At 48.4% G+C, this 13,929-nt stretch overlaps 1 protein-coding gene across 2 annotated transcripts in view; it reads left to right on the forward strand.

Annotated features, from left to right (window-relative positions):
* Window positions 1-1,658: 1,658 nt before the first annotated feature.
* The window catches only part of GLS (glutaminase), an 811,930-nt gene continuing 799,659 nt past the window's right edge, over window positions 1,659-13,929 (forward strand). For both annotated transcript variants that reach the window (XM_086955380.1, XM_086955381.1), the window contains exon 1: window positions 1,659-2,045. In XM_086955380.1, the coding sequence (XP_086811506.1) occupies window positions 1,792-2,045 (254 nt within the window). In that variant the 5' untranslated portion in view covers window positions 1,659-1,791. The remainder of the gene's footprint in view (window positions 2,046-13,929) is intronic.

The raw sequence follows: 13,929 nt of genomic DNA on the forward strand, positions 1-13,929 counted from the left end.
TATTTACTTTGTTGGTGCACAAACATCTGTACAATACAGGAGTAAAGCTGCTGGGCTCTGTTGCAGGAATGCACATGTGCAGGTTTCAGGTCACACGTTTGTTTCAGCAGGTGCATTAACCAAATGAGATATGTTGCTGACATTCAAAAGTATGTCCTGCAGGTCACACACGGTCTCGGCAGGGGGTGCATTATTTACTAGAGGCTGGCGAGCCAACAAACGAACAAGGAGAGCTGAGGCAGAGCCGAGTCAAGGGTCAGCTCTGGCTCTAGGAGCCCACACACGAGCCGAGCCTCGGGACTCTTTGGCCTGTAAAAGCATGCAACTAACACCATATAAAACATATGGCAAAGTCTCCTTGAAACGCAAGTGTATTTCTTTAACACGCAGAGTGTTTATTCTTAGTGCATCAGATTCGATCTGTGCTTTGAGAAGTTTCACGACTCCCTCTGTCTGCCCCAATCTGCCCCATCCCTCGTGTTGCACCTCTCAGCCTTGCTTTTGTGCGTTCCGCTCTGCCTCTGCCGTGTGACCTCTGTGCCTCCCTATGCCCTCCTGTGTGCTCCTGTACACCCCCCTGTCGCCGTCCCTCTGTGTGCACTAATCTGCTTCATCCCTCGTGTTGACCCTCTTAGGATCTCTTGTGTGCACTTTTCTCTGCCGCCAGCTGTTTGCACGCTTCCATTGTTTCATGTGTGCACGTCCCAGCTTCCTTGTGTGTGCACACCTCTATCCCTTATCTCTTTGTGCATGCTACTGTCATAAGAACGGACGTGGTACAGGTAGGCTGTTTTTTATTTATTTATTAGTTTTCACTTTTATATAGCGCAAACTTTACCCGCAGGTATCAGAGCGCTTTAAATCAGCATGCTTATAACCAGCAAGACTAGAACTCTATATTACTCTCAACTTAGCTTAGCATAAGCAACAGCTAACCATTACCAATATACCAATTGCAAATTTAAAAAAAATTAATGCAAAGCATTGTCATTTACAATGCCAGTAACTCAAACTTTAATGCTGCGAGACCTATTGCATTGCAAATGCTTGTTTGTACTGCTTTAACCACACACAGAGGAATATATCTTACTCATGTAATGTAACACCTTTGTATGCCTAAAGTCTGTATTTGCAAGGGTGCTGATTTTGAACTACATTTGTATTCGTCTTTGTATTGTTGATGGGAATAAATTCTGAAAGAAAGATCATCAGTCTGTTTGCTTCCGGAAGTTTTCACGTTCATTATAACAATTTCCAGCACGAGACACGCAGCCCCCCAAAATTAGTCATGAATATTTGAGAGCCACGGCAACACTGGGAATTGTCAAATTTCCAGGTATAATCCATCAACCAGGAATACTGCTTCGTAAATCTCAGAAACAAAGTGAGCCTCGACTGCATCGAACACTCGAAACTCATTCACAAAGGCAAGAAAAAGAAGACGCGCAACAAGTCGTGCCCTATTCCTGGCCATCACACAGTCAGTGATGACATCGAATTTCCAATTCCCCAGTTCTAGAACGCCACAGCAGAAGTGACATCACATTGGACGGTTAACGTCATTGGAGGGCGGGGGATCTAGGGAGTTCAACCAATCTAATCGCAACTATGGTGACAGCTACAAATAAACGACCAATAGCCGAGGGATATGGGCGGGCTCGGTATTGCTTATACATGGATCGTAATACAAGTCTGCATGTCAACCTTGTAGAGAGCTTGCTTAGAGGTGCTTAGCTGCTACTGTTTTGTCTAATTACAGACGCGTTTATTGCGCGTTACAGCAAGGACAGTATGCTGCGTCTGGGCAGTTCGGTGGTGCTTCTTCGGGGGTTGCTACAGCCCACTCTGAGAACTAGCGCTGTTGCACAGTGGCTGGTGAGAGAGAATGCCGGGTCTCCACCCGCCCTCGCTCCGTTCTGTCCCGGGGAGTCCTGTGGACAGCGGGCGCCGCTGCTTTGTTCCGTCCGGAGGCTCTGCACCAAGACAGAAGGGGGCTCAGAGGACTCGACTGACAGCACTAAGCACAAGGATGTGCCTGACGAGAAGTGAGTACATGGGAGGTACCATTTGTACAGGGTGGTTGTGGGCGCGTCCACTGTCAAGGAAAAACAACGTGCTATTCCAAAAGATATATATAAAAAGCTTGCGCTGCCTCACCTAAGCGCGAGATGCGCAACTTGATTGAACCGCCGCGCGCGAGGATAGACGGTTGAATGTAAAGAGACGTTTAGTGTGCGTCTGTTTCCCCACGTGACGCGTGGGTGTCTCTTGCTCTTCAGCAGGGGTGGGTGGTGAGGCCCGAGGCCTAAGGGATTGACACCCAGGGCGTGGAGAGGAGTCAGTGGATTGCCCCATGCATGTCTCGAGGCACAGTCTTTATTAGTAGGAAGGCTTAAGGGAAAGCGTGGCAGCCGCGCGCCGTGATCCTGTTATTCCGCTGCTCTGCGTGTATCCGGCAAGGTCACCGCCGTTGACGATGAGTCACTGTGCTCTGGTTTCAGATGGTGCACGTGTGAGAGAGTAGTTCCCTGGCGGTCCACTGACATCTGAACATAGCACTATGCAAAGTGCGACCGCCGTGTGGTAAAGGCATGCTGACGGGGGTTATCCATGGTAGCTCTGCCAGAAGCCTCTGTTCCCTACAGCCCGTTACTATTTTCTTCTACCGTTATGATACGGCGTAGTTTGGGTGCTAAATACATCTGGGCCTTATTGTGGGACTTGACATACTTGTGTGGGGTGGGTACCTTTGGTATAAAGGCTGCTGAGATAATCCTGGCATGTTGACTTCCACTGTGTGGCCTATTTGCACGGGAGGGAGCTTCTTATACATTTTGGTGCTGCCCCTCCTAGTCATATAAGCAGCCCCATTGAGGAGAGGTGTGAATCCGGCCCACGAGATACCACGATCTATATGCGTCATGTAAAAAGATCTGTCAATGACCACACTGTGCAGGTCCCTCAGATGTGCTTAAACAGCTTGTTTTTTTAATGTCTGGCGTGACCTATTTACAATTATTTAAAAATGTACCTAGAATGAGCTTTGACTTCACACAGAGGCGACTGTAACTTTATGCTATTTTAGTTTCCATTGCAATGGGCAAGGGGCTGTTTTACATTCGAAAAGTATACTCGTTCATCCCACTATTTGCCACATCCAGTTGTCTATGAATTCTAGTAAAAACAATCCTTCTTTGGTACTTTTTCCTCATTGCCAAGTCCAGTAGGGCTGGGTTCAGTGCTGCACACACCATGGGGTCGATTCCGATCAGGTAAAAACCGCTCCGAATAGCCGTTCGGAGCGTTTTTTCCGTACGATTCGTACCCTGCAACGTATCCCGTACGTACGACAAAGTACGATTCGTACCAGCAGCTGGACTCCGTACGAATCGTACAGAGACCGTACGGCTCTAATCTCCATACGATTGTCACTCGGAACCCGCTGTACGCGACATATGTACGGTTCGCGGCTGGTTTATACGACCCAGCAAGTACGATACGTGTCGGGTACGCACCGTACAACCCTTTTTCTGCGGGAGCTGAAAACAGCTGCAAAAGCAGAGTTCGCGCCGAAACAGGTACGTAACGGCCCCCCGGGTACGGCGCGTGCCCCCATGATCGCAGAGGTTTGGCGCGTACCCTTGCGATCATGGGGGGTACGCACCGTACACCCAGCGTACATGGGGTACGCACCGTACCCCATGTACACTGGGTGTACAGTGCGTACCCCATGTACGCTGAGTGTACGGCGCTTACCCCCATGATCGCAGGGGTACGGCGCATACCCCTGCGATCATGGGTTGTACACGCCATACGGTGTGTATGTGATTGTGCGCTTTTCCGTACGAATTGCCCTTACCTGACGTGGACCGTACGAATCGCGTCCTGATTTCCCGGTCCGGATCGTACTCGTCGGGTCGTACGGCATGTGTACGAGTCGTATGGAGACGGCTCCGGATGCGAATCGTACGGATGGTTATTTTACTGGATCGGAATCGGCCCCCATGTGGCGTTCAATGCATTTTAAAAGTGTTGTAAAAGCCTGCTTTTACCGGCATAGACACATTAAAGACAGAATCAATGACTTTGCCACTGCTTATTAATTTAGTATAGCGCTAACCAGCACAACCAGTTAAAAACTGTTTTTCATTGTATGTTAAAAGCACTTAGCAAAGCTTTTAAAATAATTGGGGGTAATTAACATGTGCAGTGTCAGTTATCTACAAAAGATGTTAAATACAACCGTAAGATACACCCTTTTGTTTACTGGAAATGAACCTATTTTCTAGTCCTCGTTGGTGTACACTTATGTGTATTATAAATGCATTCTTTGTGTGCACCCATATGCATCATATTCACGTTGATTAGTTTGCTCATCACTGCAAAATTGCACATGTATTCCAAGAAAACAATACATGCAATTATCAACTTTGACTCATACCTTCCATGCAAGAAAATTGTTTTAGAAGTCTTGCACGTTCATTCTATAAATGAGATTTTTGAACGCAAACGTTTATCATGGATCACATATTATGTCAAAGTTAGACATTTCTGATATATTACAAGCATGAGTGGAGAAAATAGCGCATTTTGCCTTCCAGAGCTCTCTGAGGAATGTTATGTTATATTTTTAGTGTTTTCGTTGGATCCAACAATTTTTTGATTTTAAAGTTAGTATGTTAACTGTATCTATGTGAACGTTTATGGTAGCATTTACTGAATAAAGAATAAGTTAAATAAATACATGTATTCTTAGTGTTTTCGTTGGTTCCTACAGCCAACATCTTTGAGTGGTTCCGTGCTGAAGATAAGCAACAAACGAAGTAAAAATAACCATAAAATGGGAAAAAAGAATAATTGGAAATTTCCCTATTACAAGTCGGTTCGTTTCCATATATGAAGAGGCAGTTGAGCTTAGAAATTGCTTTGGCGCTAACGTTTAGCGAAGAGTCTGAGATAGCATTCGATTACAGCCTGATAAAAGTATTTAAAGCCTATCGAAAAAGGCTGCTTGGGCCTGTTTTTTGATTTCGAGGTCGGTTTTTGATGATTAGTTACTACACATTCTGACCTCTCCTTAAATCGAAACTTGGAGGGTAGAAAAACATTGGTTCTAGAAATGTTTTTTCCCTGGGGAGATTTTATCTGCTGATAAAACCAGGGTTATCCGATTGAGGTCCTTCATCATTTATTAGAGAGGAGTGAATGAGTGGTTTGTGACAGTCACGTAACCACCCAAAGCCGTAAAAGAAGTTCCTCTCAATTACTCTGGCTCAGTTTTCTTGCTCTATATATTTACTTGTGCAAATCCTCACTGTGTGACATGCAGAATCAGATGATTTTCAGGTGAAATCCAAGCACCTGAAAACATGCACCATGTTTAGAGCATAATAAAGCACTTTATACCGGTTTTTCTATCACTAACTGTGAAAACACTAATGCTGAGGAGTTGCTATAAATTAAATAAAAGGTGACCTCAAAACGTATTGTTATTATCATCTCCTGGAATATTAGTGGAGTGCAAACAATATACCCAAACCCTGCCCTATTGGATCACATAAAAGGTTATGATATAGTTTATTGATAAGAAACTTGGAGCATAGAATCCTGTCCCTTGGTGGGTTTTAGTGAAGTATAAATCTCAGCAGAAAAAAAAGCAAGCGGGAGTGCCCCGCCGGGTATCTTGCTTTGTGCATCAAAGGTAATTTAGACTATACCCTTACTTGTGTAAGTCTAAAGTAGATGTTGTTTTCTTTCTAAAATAGATCTCACTAACATAGTGGACCATGTACTTAAAACCATGGTAATCTGTAACATATATATATATTTTTTTAAATCTTTTTATTAGCATAGTATGTAGAGCAGTAACATGCACACATATTCATATACGAGCTCAGTAGTTATCCTGGTGGTACATGCATGCGTTTGCCCAGAGCATATATAGACATAGTTAAAACGATTTTCCATTTTGTCGTTGAATTAGAGCAAACAAACGAACCCCGTTTGTACCCGGTCCCACCCTCCACCCCTGAGAATTCCCACCCAACACTCTCTCAACAGGCATATAACTGAATTATCGACAATTGGGTCGCCCCCGATGCAGTAAAACGTAGTTTAGATTGAACACACAGGTAGGATGGGGTAGTGTGTTCGATGGATCGGGGCTACCCGTACCCCATCGCAGTGCACCGTGGGCAGTGTCCGTGCATGGAAGAGTGAATCAGGGCATAATTGTACCACAAGTGGCTAGTCATGTGTATCCTCTCCATCCTCGTCATCTCCAACCTCGAATGCCCCCAATGTGTCAAACCATTCCAGCGAGATCGGCGTTTTTCGGAGGCCCCTGCTTTCCTCCCGCTGTAGTGCTTCACCTTCTGCCTTACCCCATCGTACTACCTCCGCTTTCCATAGGTCAGGGCTGGGCGGTTTGGATGATTTCCATCTCATCGTGATGGCACGCTTTGCCAGCAACAGGGCTAGATCTGAAAAGCGCGTCGCCACGGTTCTGGTGCGTGCTGATGGCCCCAGCCCTAGGAGTGTATGTTCCAGTGTAGGTGATCGGGATAGAGTACCAGCCTTCTCGAGCGAGTCATGGACAGTGGTCCAGAGGGGACTCTCTTTGTGCGTACCTGCTGCCCGTTTGCTGGTGGACCAGCTTCCTTCTTGTGGACCCAGGCTACTCCTCGCCGGACCCGCTCCGCGGGTCCCGCTTCGTGTCTGGGAGCTGAGGAACTTCGGGAGTGCGTGCAGACGCCAAGGGTGCCGGTAAGCCTTGCAGGGCTGCGAGCAGCGTGGTCAGGGACTCCATATCCCAGGAGTCCCTGATAGCCCGCCTGCAATCACCTGGGCCGCTCTCCCTGCAAGCCCCGCCCCTTCACCTACGGAGCTAAAAGCCACCGCTCCCACTACCTCTTTGGGACTCTCTTTGTGCGTACCTGCTGCCCGTTTGCTGGTGGACCAGCTTCCTTCTTGTGGACCCAGGCTACTCCTCGCCGGACCCGCTCCGCGGGTCCCGCTTCGTGTCTGGGAGCTGAGGAACTTCGGGAGTGCGTGCAGACGCCAAGGGTGCCGGTAAGCCTTGCAGGGCTGCGAGCAGCGTGGTCAGGGACTCCATATCCCAGGAGTCCCTGATAGCCCGCCTGCAATCACCTGGGCCGCTCTCCCTGCAAGCCCCGCCCCTTCACCAATCACACCATCTATATACCAACGCTTGCTCCACCGCTACGCGGGAGCGAGCGGGAGCGCCGGGCGAAGCCCGGGACAAGGGCGGGACCGTCTGTGGCCGTCCGGGGCCGGAGGAGGCCGGGCTGGGCCACATCCCTTGGCCCCACAAAGCGGACATCCAGCCACCAGGACTATGGCTTCAGGAACCCGGTCTTGCAAGACAAAGAAATCTGCTGGAGACGTTGTTTTAGGTACTATGGACCAGTTCATAACCCGTGCTGTTTCCATAGTTGAGAAGGAGATAATCTTGGCTGAGCGAAGGTTGTCTCGGGACTCCTTTAGCACGTCTAATAAGCGCTCTTCTTTGGGCGCCATTGCCCTAGCTGATAGCCCTGGTCATATCCCATCAACTCCCTTAGTAATAGTTGATTCCCCCACCATTGACGAGAGAGTGAGTCGGATTAGGGCTAGCTTAGAAAGGGTAACCACTACAGCTCCAAGTATTGTGCTCGACCCGACACACTCCACTTCCTCTCTTTTTAGTGTTCCATCACCAGAGAGGCAGATTCCAGATCGCACTGCAAATACCCCTGATGATTCGAGCCCCCATGTGCTTGTTAATATAGCGGTGAATTCCCCATCCACTGCAGGCCATTCTGATACTAACACTCCTAGAGTGGTAGTCCCCGAAACTGTACCTGTAGGGAATCTAACCCTAGGCACCGTCCCTCAAAAGAAGAGAAAGCGTCCCACTAGTCCCCGTAGGGGAGGCTCTCTAAAACCTCACAGTAAGGTTAGTAGGAACATCACACCAAAAGGGGGTATTACTCCGAATCAGGTTCCTCACTCAAAACCCCAAGCGTCCCATATTGGAGACGCTGCTGTCGAGGGCACTCCTGGGCAATTGGCCCCTATAGATGCTAGCATTTTCCCCCAAGTCGAGAGCATCATTAAGTCTGTGGTGATGCCACTTGTAGATAAGATCGATGGCCTCACACGCAAACTAGCCTCACTTGAGCAGTCAATGCTTGACAACTTTTATGCAGTGAAATCGTTAGTTAAATTTCACGCTAAAACCCAGGCTGAAGAAAACGGTGGGCTAAGGAGCGGTGCCGCTCCAACAGTTCCGTCTAATCCGACAGCCCGCCCTGATCCCTCACCTAGTTTAAAAAAAACGCCTGCCTTGGCTAAGGCTCCCAAACCTATTATTGGAACCATACCCCTCCCATCGACCCCTACCCCTGAGTCTAGTTTGGCTCGTCCAATGAACAAATCCAGCACCCATGCACCAAAGGCACCCAAGGTCAAATTTGCTGCAAATCCCAAGCCCACCACTTCCAAAACTAAGGCAACTGGAGATACAGTGACCGTAAGCAAGGGCGCCGCAATCATAATCACATCCCCTCCTACTTCTGCTTCGCATGTAGCGCCCAAATCCCCAGCAAAAACCACAACAAAATCCCCAGCCAAAGACAGGATAAAACGGCGTACGCCAAATGCTAGCCTTCCTCCTGGCTGCAAGCCCTATGTGGTTATCTTAACAGGGGTACCTGAGCTTGAAGAGGGCTCTTGTGAGTCCTATTCTGAACTCAAACACAAGACACTCTCCTGGCTAAAAGCTAATAGACCCCTCCCAGGGCACATCGATGGCAGAATAGCCTTCGTCCGACGGGTGGGTTGGATCGGTAACAGACGTAAGGCTATTACCGGGGACTGTGTGTTGATTAATTTCAATGATCCCAGAGCTGCTGGTATGATTTGTAGCCAACAGTCGCAGCACAACTTTTGCGACATACAAACTAGGGATTTGGGGTATTTTTATCACCCCCCCCCCTTAATGGGGCTTAATAATAATAATAATTTCTTTCAAGATGGGGGTAGAGGTGTATGGTTCCCTCATTACCCAACCTTGGATCCTAGAGCAAGGGCATGGACCCCCTCCCAACCAACCACCTCACAGGGTTGGGGCTGGTGACTTAACACCTTAGAGGTAACAAATGTCTCCCCCCAAAGGGCTAACACAACTTCTCTGGTAGGGGAGGTACCGCTGACCAACATTGTTGTGCCCCATCCCTCGCCTATCCCAATCCTACCCATTTCTTCAGGTGATGGGACAGATAAACTCGAACTAGTGGATAGTCCTCAAATTTCGGGTCCTCAGGGTGAGATAAGCGGTTATAATGAATCCCAGCATCATGCCCCTTTGAAAATCATTAGTTGGAATGTGGCAGGCTTAAGCAGTAAGCTAGATGTCCCAGACTGGGTGGCGCTCGTTGAACCCCACTCAGTTTGCGCATTTCAAGAGACATGGTGCGTAGAGCCAAGGCACCGAGTAGGTAATGCCACCTTTTTTGTCCCGGCAGAAATCCCAGCCTCGGGAAGAGGTCGCCCCTTCGGAGGTCTCTTGGTTTGGATAAACATTACTTTGGGATGGAGGGTACACCATCACCCCCAAAAAACTCCAGATTTGATGCACCTCACTGTAACTTGCCCGAGGAGAGCAGAAAAACTGGAGATTATTAATATCTATACACGAGGGGCCTCCGGGAGAGCTTTGTCACCAACGCTCTTGGACCTGGAGGCAGCCCTGGGTGAGTGCTGTAGCGATTCCCTAATTTTGGTCATGGGGGACTTCAATTGCACTTTCGAGCCTTTGTTACCCGATGAATCCCTGGATCTAAATGATGAAGACTCTAGGAGAGGTGTCCCGTCACTTGACTTGCCCATTATAAATAGTTGGACCCCCAGAATCATCCAACTAAATTCCCTCACTTTAGAGCACGGCCTAAGGGCAGCCAATGGGAGGACACCATCAGACCTAGTGGGGGCTCATACATATAACAGGGTCGGCCATTCTTCCCGGATCGATTATATCCTTCTAAACTTTTCTTTGTGGGCTCACATGAAGGATATGGTAGTCCTACCCTCCCTGGACAGCGACCACAACGCCCTTTCTTTGACCCTATCAACCTGGTGGAAAGAGAACCTCCCTGGAAGTGGAAACCATGATGCTCTTGCAACAGGGCCACTGGGAGGAGTGGTCCCAACAAACTGCTTAAGACGCTTGAAATGGGACAAAGTGGCAATAGATGAGGAGAAAATGGCATGTATCAGAACTGTTACTTCCACAGCCTGTGCCATTTTAAAAAGTCAGCCCATTTGCCCCACTCAGATTACAGCATTGTTCTGTGAGGTCTCACTCTCAATTGGGGACCTTTTCAAGGCCAAAGCAAAAAAAGGGAACCCTAATCGCAATAATCAACAAGGCAAGTCAGGATGGTACACGAAGGAGTGTCGTGCCAAGAAGAGAGCCCTGATACTGGCGGTGAAAAGTGGAAATGCCACCCTAATATCCGCTGAACGGAAGGGCTATAAATCTGAGCTCAAAACAGCAAAGAGAGACTGGGAAGACAAGTTCTGGCAGGATCTCCGAGCTGCCAGCAGCGGAAAAAACGCAAAAGCTTTCTGGGACTTAGTTCACAAGAAGAACAGACCCCTTGACACAGTTATCACCTGTAATATAACCGAGGACTTATGGTTTACACATTTCTCGAAATTGTATACGGCAACCGCAGTTGAAGCGTTGGATTTCGTTTTACCACAGCCCCTTAGAGTGATGGAAAGATTCGAGGAAAGTCTGTTTACTAAGATAGAAGCAGAAAGTGCAATAAAATCTCTGGTTCCACGCAAGGCGGCTGGCCCCGATGGTCTTCCGGGTGACTTACTCCGAGCTGACATAGATCATTGGAGCACACTGATCTCCTCGGTTTTGAATGCTGCTTTGGAAGGCGCACCTCTGCCTGCCTCTTGGATGGCCGCTGAAGTGGTTCCCCTTCACAAAAAAGGCTCGAGAGATGACCCAGGGAACTACAGGCCAATCAGCCTGATCGACTGCTCACAAAAAGTCGCAGGCAAGGTTCTTTTAACAAGAATACAGCAATGGGCAGATGAGAACAGGATCCTTTCGGATTTTCAGGCAGGGTTCCGTGCTGGTACTGGAACAATTGAACAATCGCTAAGGCTTCTTATGATCCACTGGAAGGTCGTCACAATTGGGAAGGGTACATTATATCTGGCCTTCATCGACCTCCGGACGGCCTTCGATTTGGTCCCCAGAAATAATCTATGGAAGGTTCTTAATGATCTTGGCCTGCCACCTTACCTGCTCCACCTGGTCATGAAGTTTCATGAAAACAACTACGCCCAAATTCGCTGGGGTCCCAATGGCCAAAAAACCCGAAGAATAGATGTGAACAGAGGAGTGCGGCAAGGGTGTGTTCTTGCCCCAACACTCTTTTCGCTCTATGTTAATGGGGTGGTGGACCACTTGTCAAGGATTCCAGCAGATGCCCCTCGTCTGGCAGGTCGCTCCATCCCCACCCTGCTTTTTGCGGACGATACTTTGCTCCTGTCAAAATCGCCAATGGGCCTACAACAGCTTCTCTCTGGCTTTGACGATTTTTGTAAACAAAGAGGACTCTGTATAAATACAGACAAAACAAAGTACCTTATTTTGAACCCTCCGCAAAAACTGGGCCCTCCGCCAACATTGGGCTCTGTGGCATTGGACAGGACTAAAACCTTCGATTATCTGGGCATCAGGTTGGTGGATTCCATGAAATGGGACCAGCATCTGCTCAAAATGTTGCTAAACCTAAAAAGAATAACCGGGACCCTGCTAAAAGAGCAGAGAGCAGCCTCAACTAAACCCATAGCTGCAGTATTGGACATCTACGCGGCCAGAGGAGTAAGTGCTGCCTTGTATGGGGCGGAATTATGGGGAATGTCGAATTTGAAAGACCTTACTCGAGCTGAGAATTCCTTCTTGAGAAGCCTGATGTCCCTTGGCCCGTCTGTCCCCATCTTGCCTCTGCAATTGGACATGGGCTGTCGGGCTATAGAAGACCTAGCAAAGTTACGCCCTTTGCTTCTGTGGGCTCGCATCTGGAGGGTTCCTGAACTCTCAAGTTATGCGGACGGTCTACGGGAGATACTAAGTTCGGCAGGGTGGGCGAAAATAAAGTGGCTAACGGATATTAAAGCCTTACTGATCAATCTGGGGCTGGAAGAAGCTTGGCATCAACAGTCAGCCCCCCCCAAATCCACAATAAAACAACTTTATTGGAATTGGATAACAAACAGAAGGAATTCCTCCACCTCGATATGCAAGTCGACTAGAAACTTCATGGAGTCCAAAGATACCCCCTATAGAGAACTGTATCTGGACACCATCTCAGCCCCTTGGGAAAGGTCCCTGTACTTCAAATTCAGAACTGGTCTTCTCCCTGTAATGGAATTTACTTGTCACTGGAAAATCCCATACCAGACTGCTCCGTGGTGTCCCTTCTGCCCACAGCGCAGAGAATCTGTCCCCCACTTTTTATTTGAGTGTCCTGCATATACAGTTCCACGGTCAAAATGGCTCAAGCCCATGTGTCGTACTCTGGGCACTAGACATTGCAACGTGGCCTTAAGGATCCTCTATTCGGACACTCGTACTTTTTACGCATGTGCCACCTCGAAGTACCTTGGGTGGGCATGGCGAATCCGGTCAAAAAGACTTAGGCAAATTGTTTAATTACATTTTTTAATATGGTCTGTTTTAAATGCTCATTTTAAAACCTATAGATCCATTTTCTGATAGCAGAAAGTTACAGTTTATTTTAAATGTACTGAAAAGTATTATTTTTTATTGTATGTATGCTTTTTAAGATATTGTTATATGTCGAAATAAAGCCTTTTTGACTTGACTTGACTAGAAATACCCCAGTTTAGGGCATTGCCACAGCATATGTACCAGCGATGCGTCGTCAGCATCGCATCGGGGGCAGTTGCTTTTCGATTCAGGGAACATCACAGGGAGGCGGTGCGGGAAAAGGTAGGCTTTATGTAGCAACATCAGTTGAATGAACTTGTATTTGGGGTTCCTAGCTACTTTTTTGGGGAACTGAAGTATGCGCTCCCACTCCTTGTCTCTCAGTGGCCTTCCGATACCTGCTTCCCATGCCGCCCGAAGTGGCGACAGTGTAAGCGCCCTCCCCGTTTTGATGCTAGCCGTGAGCCACCTGGTCAGATGGCCGCCTGTGCCCATGAGGTAGTGCATTGTGACGAGAGGGTTCGTAACAGGCTCCCGCCCCTCGGGTGACCATTTGAGTGTGACATAATGGCGGAGTCCGGCGTGCATAAGGAATGAGCCGCCGGGGACGCCCTGTGCGGTTCTGAAGTCTTCGAAAGATAATAGGTGTCCCTCCGCAAACAGGTCACCCACATGTGTCACACCTGCGTCATGCCAGGGCTCCAGCAAGGTCGTCGTGAGTGTTCCCGAGCCCAGTGGTATACCCAAGAGTGGGACCGTGGGGGCATAAGTTGTCTCGGGGGACGTGTACTTTAATGCCTTCCGCCAGTATGTTATCGCCAGCCTGAGAAGCGGCGGGGCGTTTCTTGGTAGATCCGAGCCAGGCAGGAGCAAGATGTGCACTCTCCCCTTAGCATGGTCGTCCTTTGAAACATTAATCTCATGAAGATTGCGGCCCGCCACCCAGTAAGCCAGCCACTGTAGCTGACACGCATAATTGTAAGCTCTGAAGTCCGGTAAGCCCATGCCCCCGGAGTCGGAGGGGAGCTGCAATTTGGCCAGTCCTATGCGCCTGCGGCCATTTCCCCACACAAGTTCGGTGAGTAGGGAGTCGAGGGCCTTAAATGTTGCTGCTGGGATCTGGAATGGCAAATTGGTGAAGTAGTAGATGAGACGAGGGAGCATCACCA

Source organism: Lissotriton vulgaris, chromosome 2_1, assembly GCF_964263255.1.
Source record: "Lissotriton vulgaris chromosome 2_1, aLisVul1.2, whole genome shotgun sequence".
Taxonomy (NCBI): domain Eukaryota; kingdom Metazoa; phylum Chordata; class Amphibia; order Caudata; family Salamandridae; genus Lissotriton; species Lissotriton vulgaris.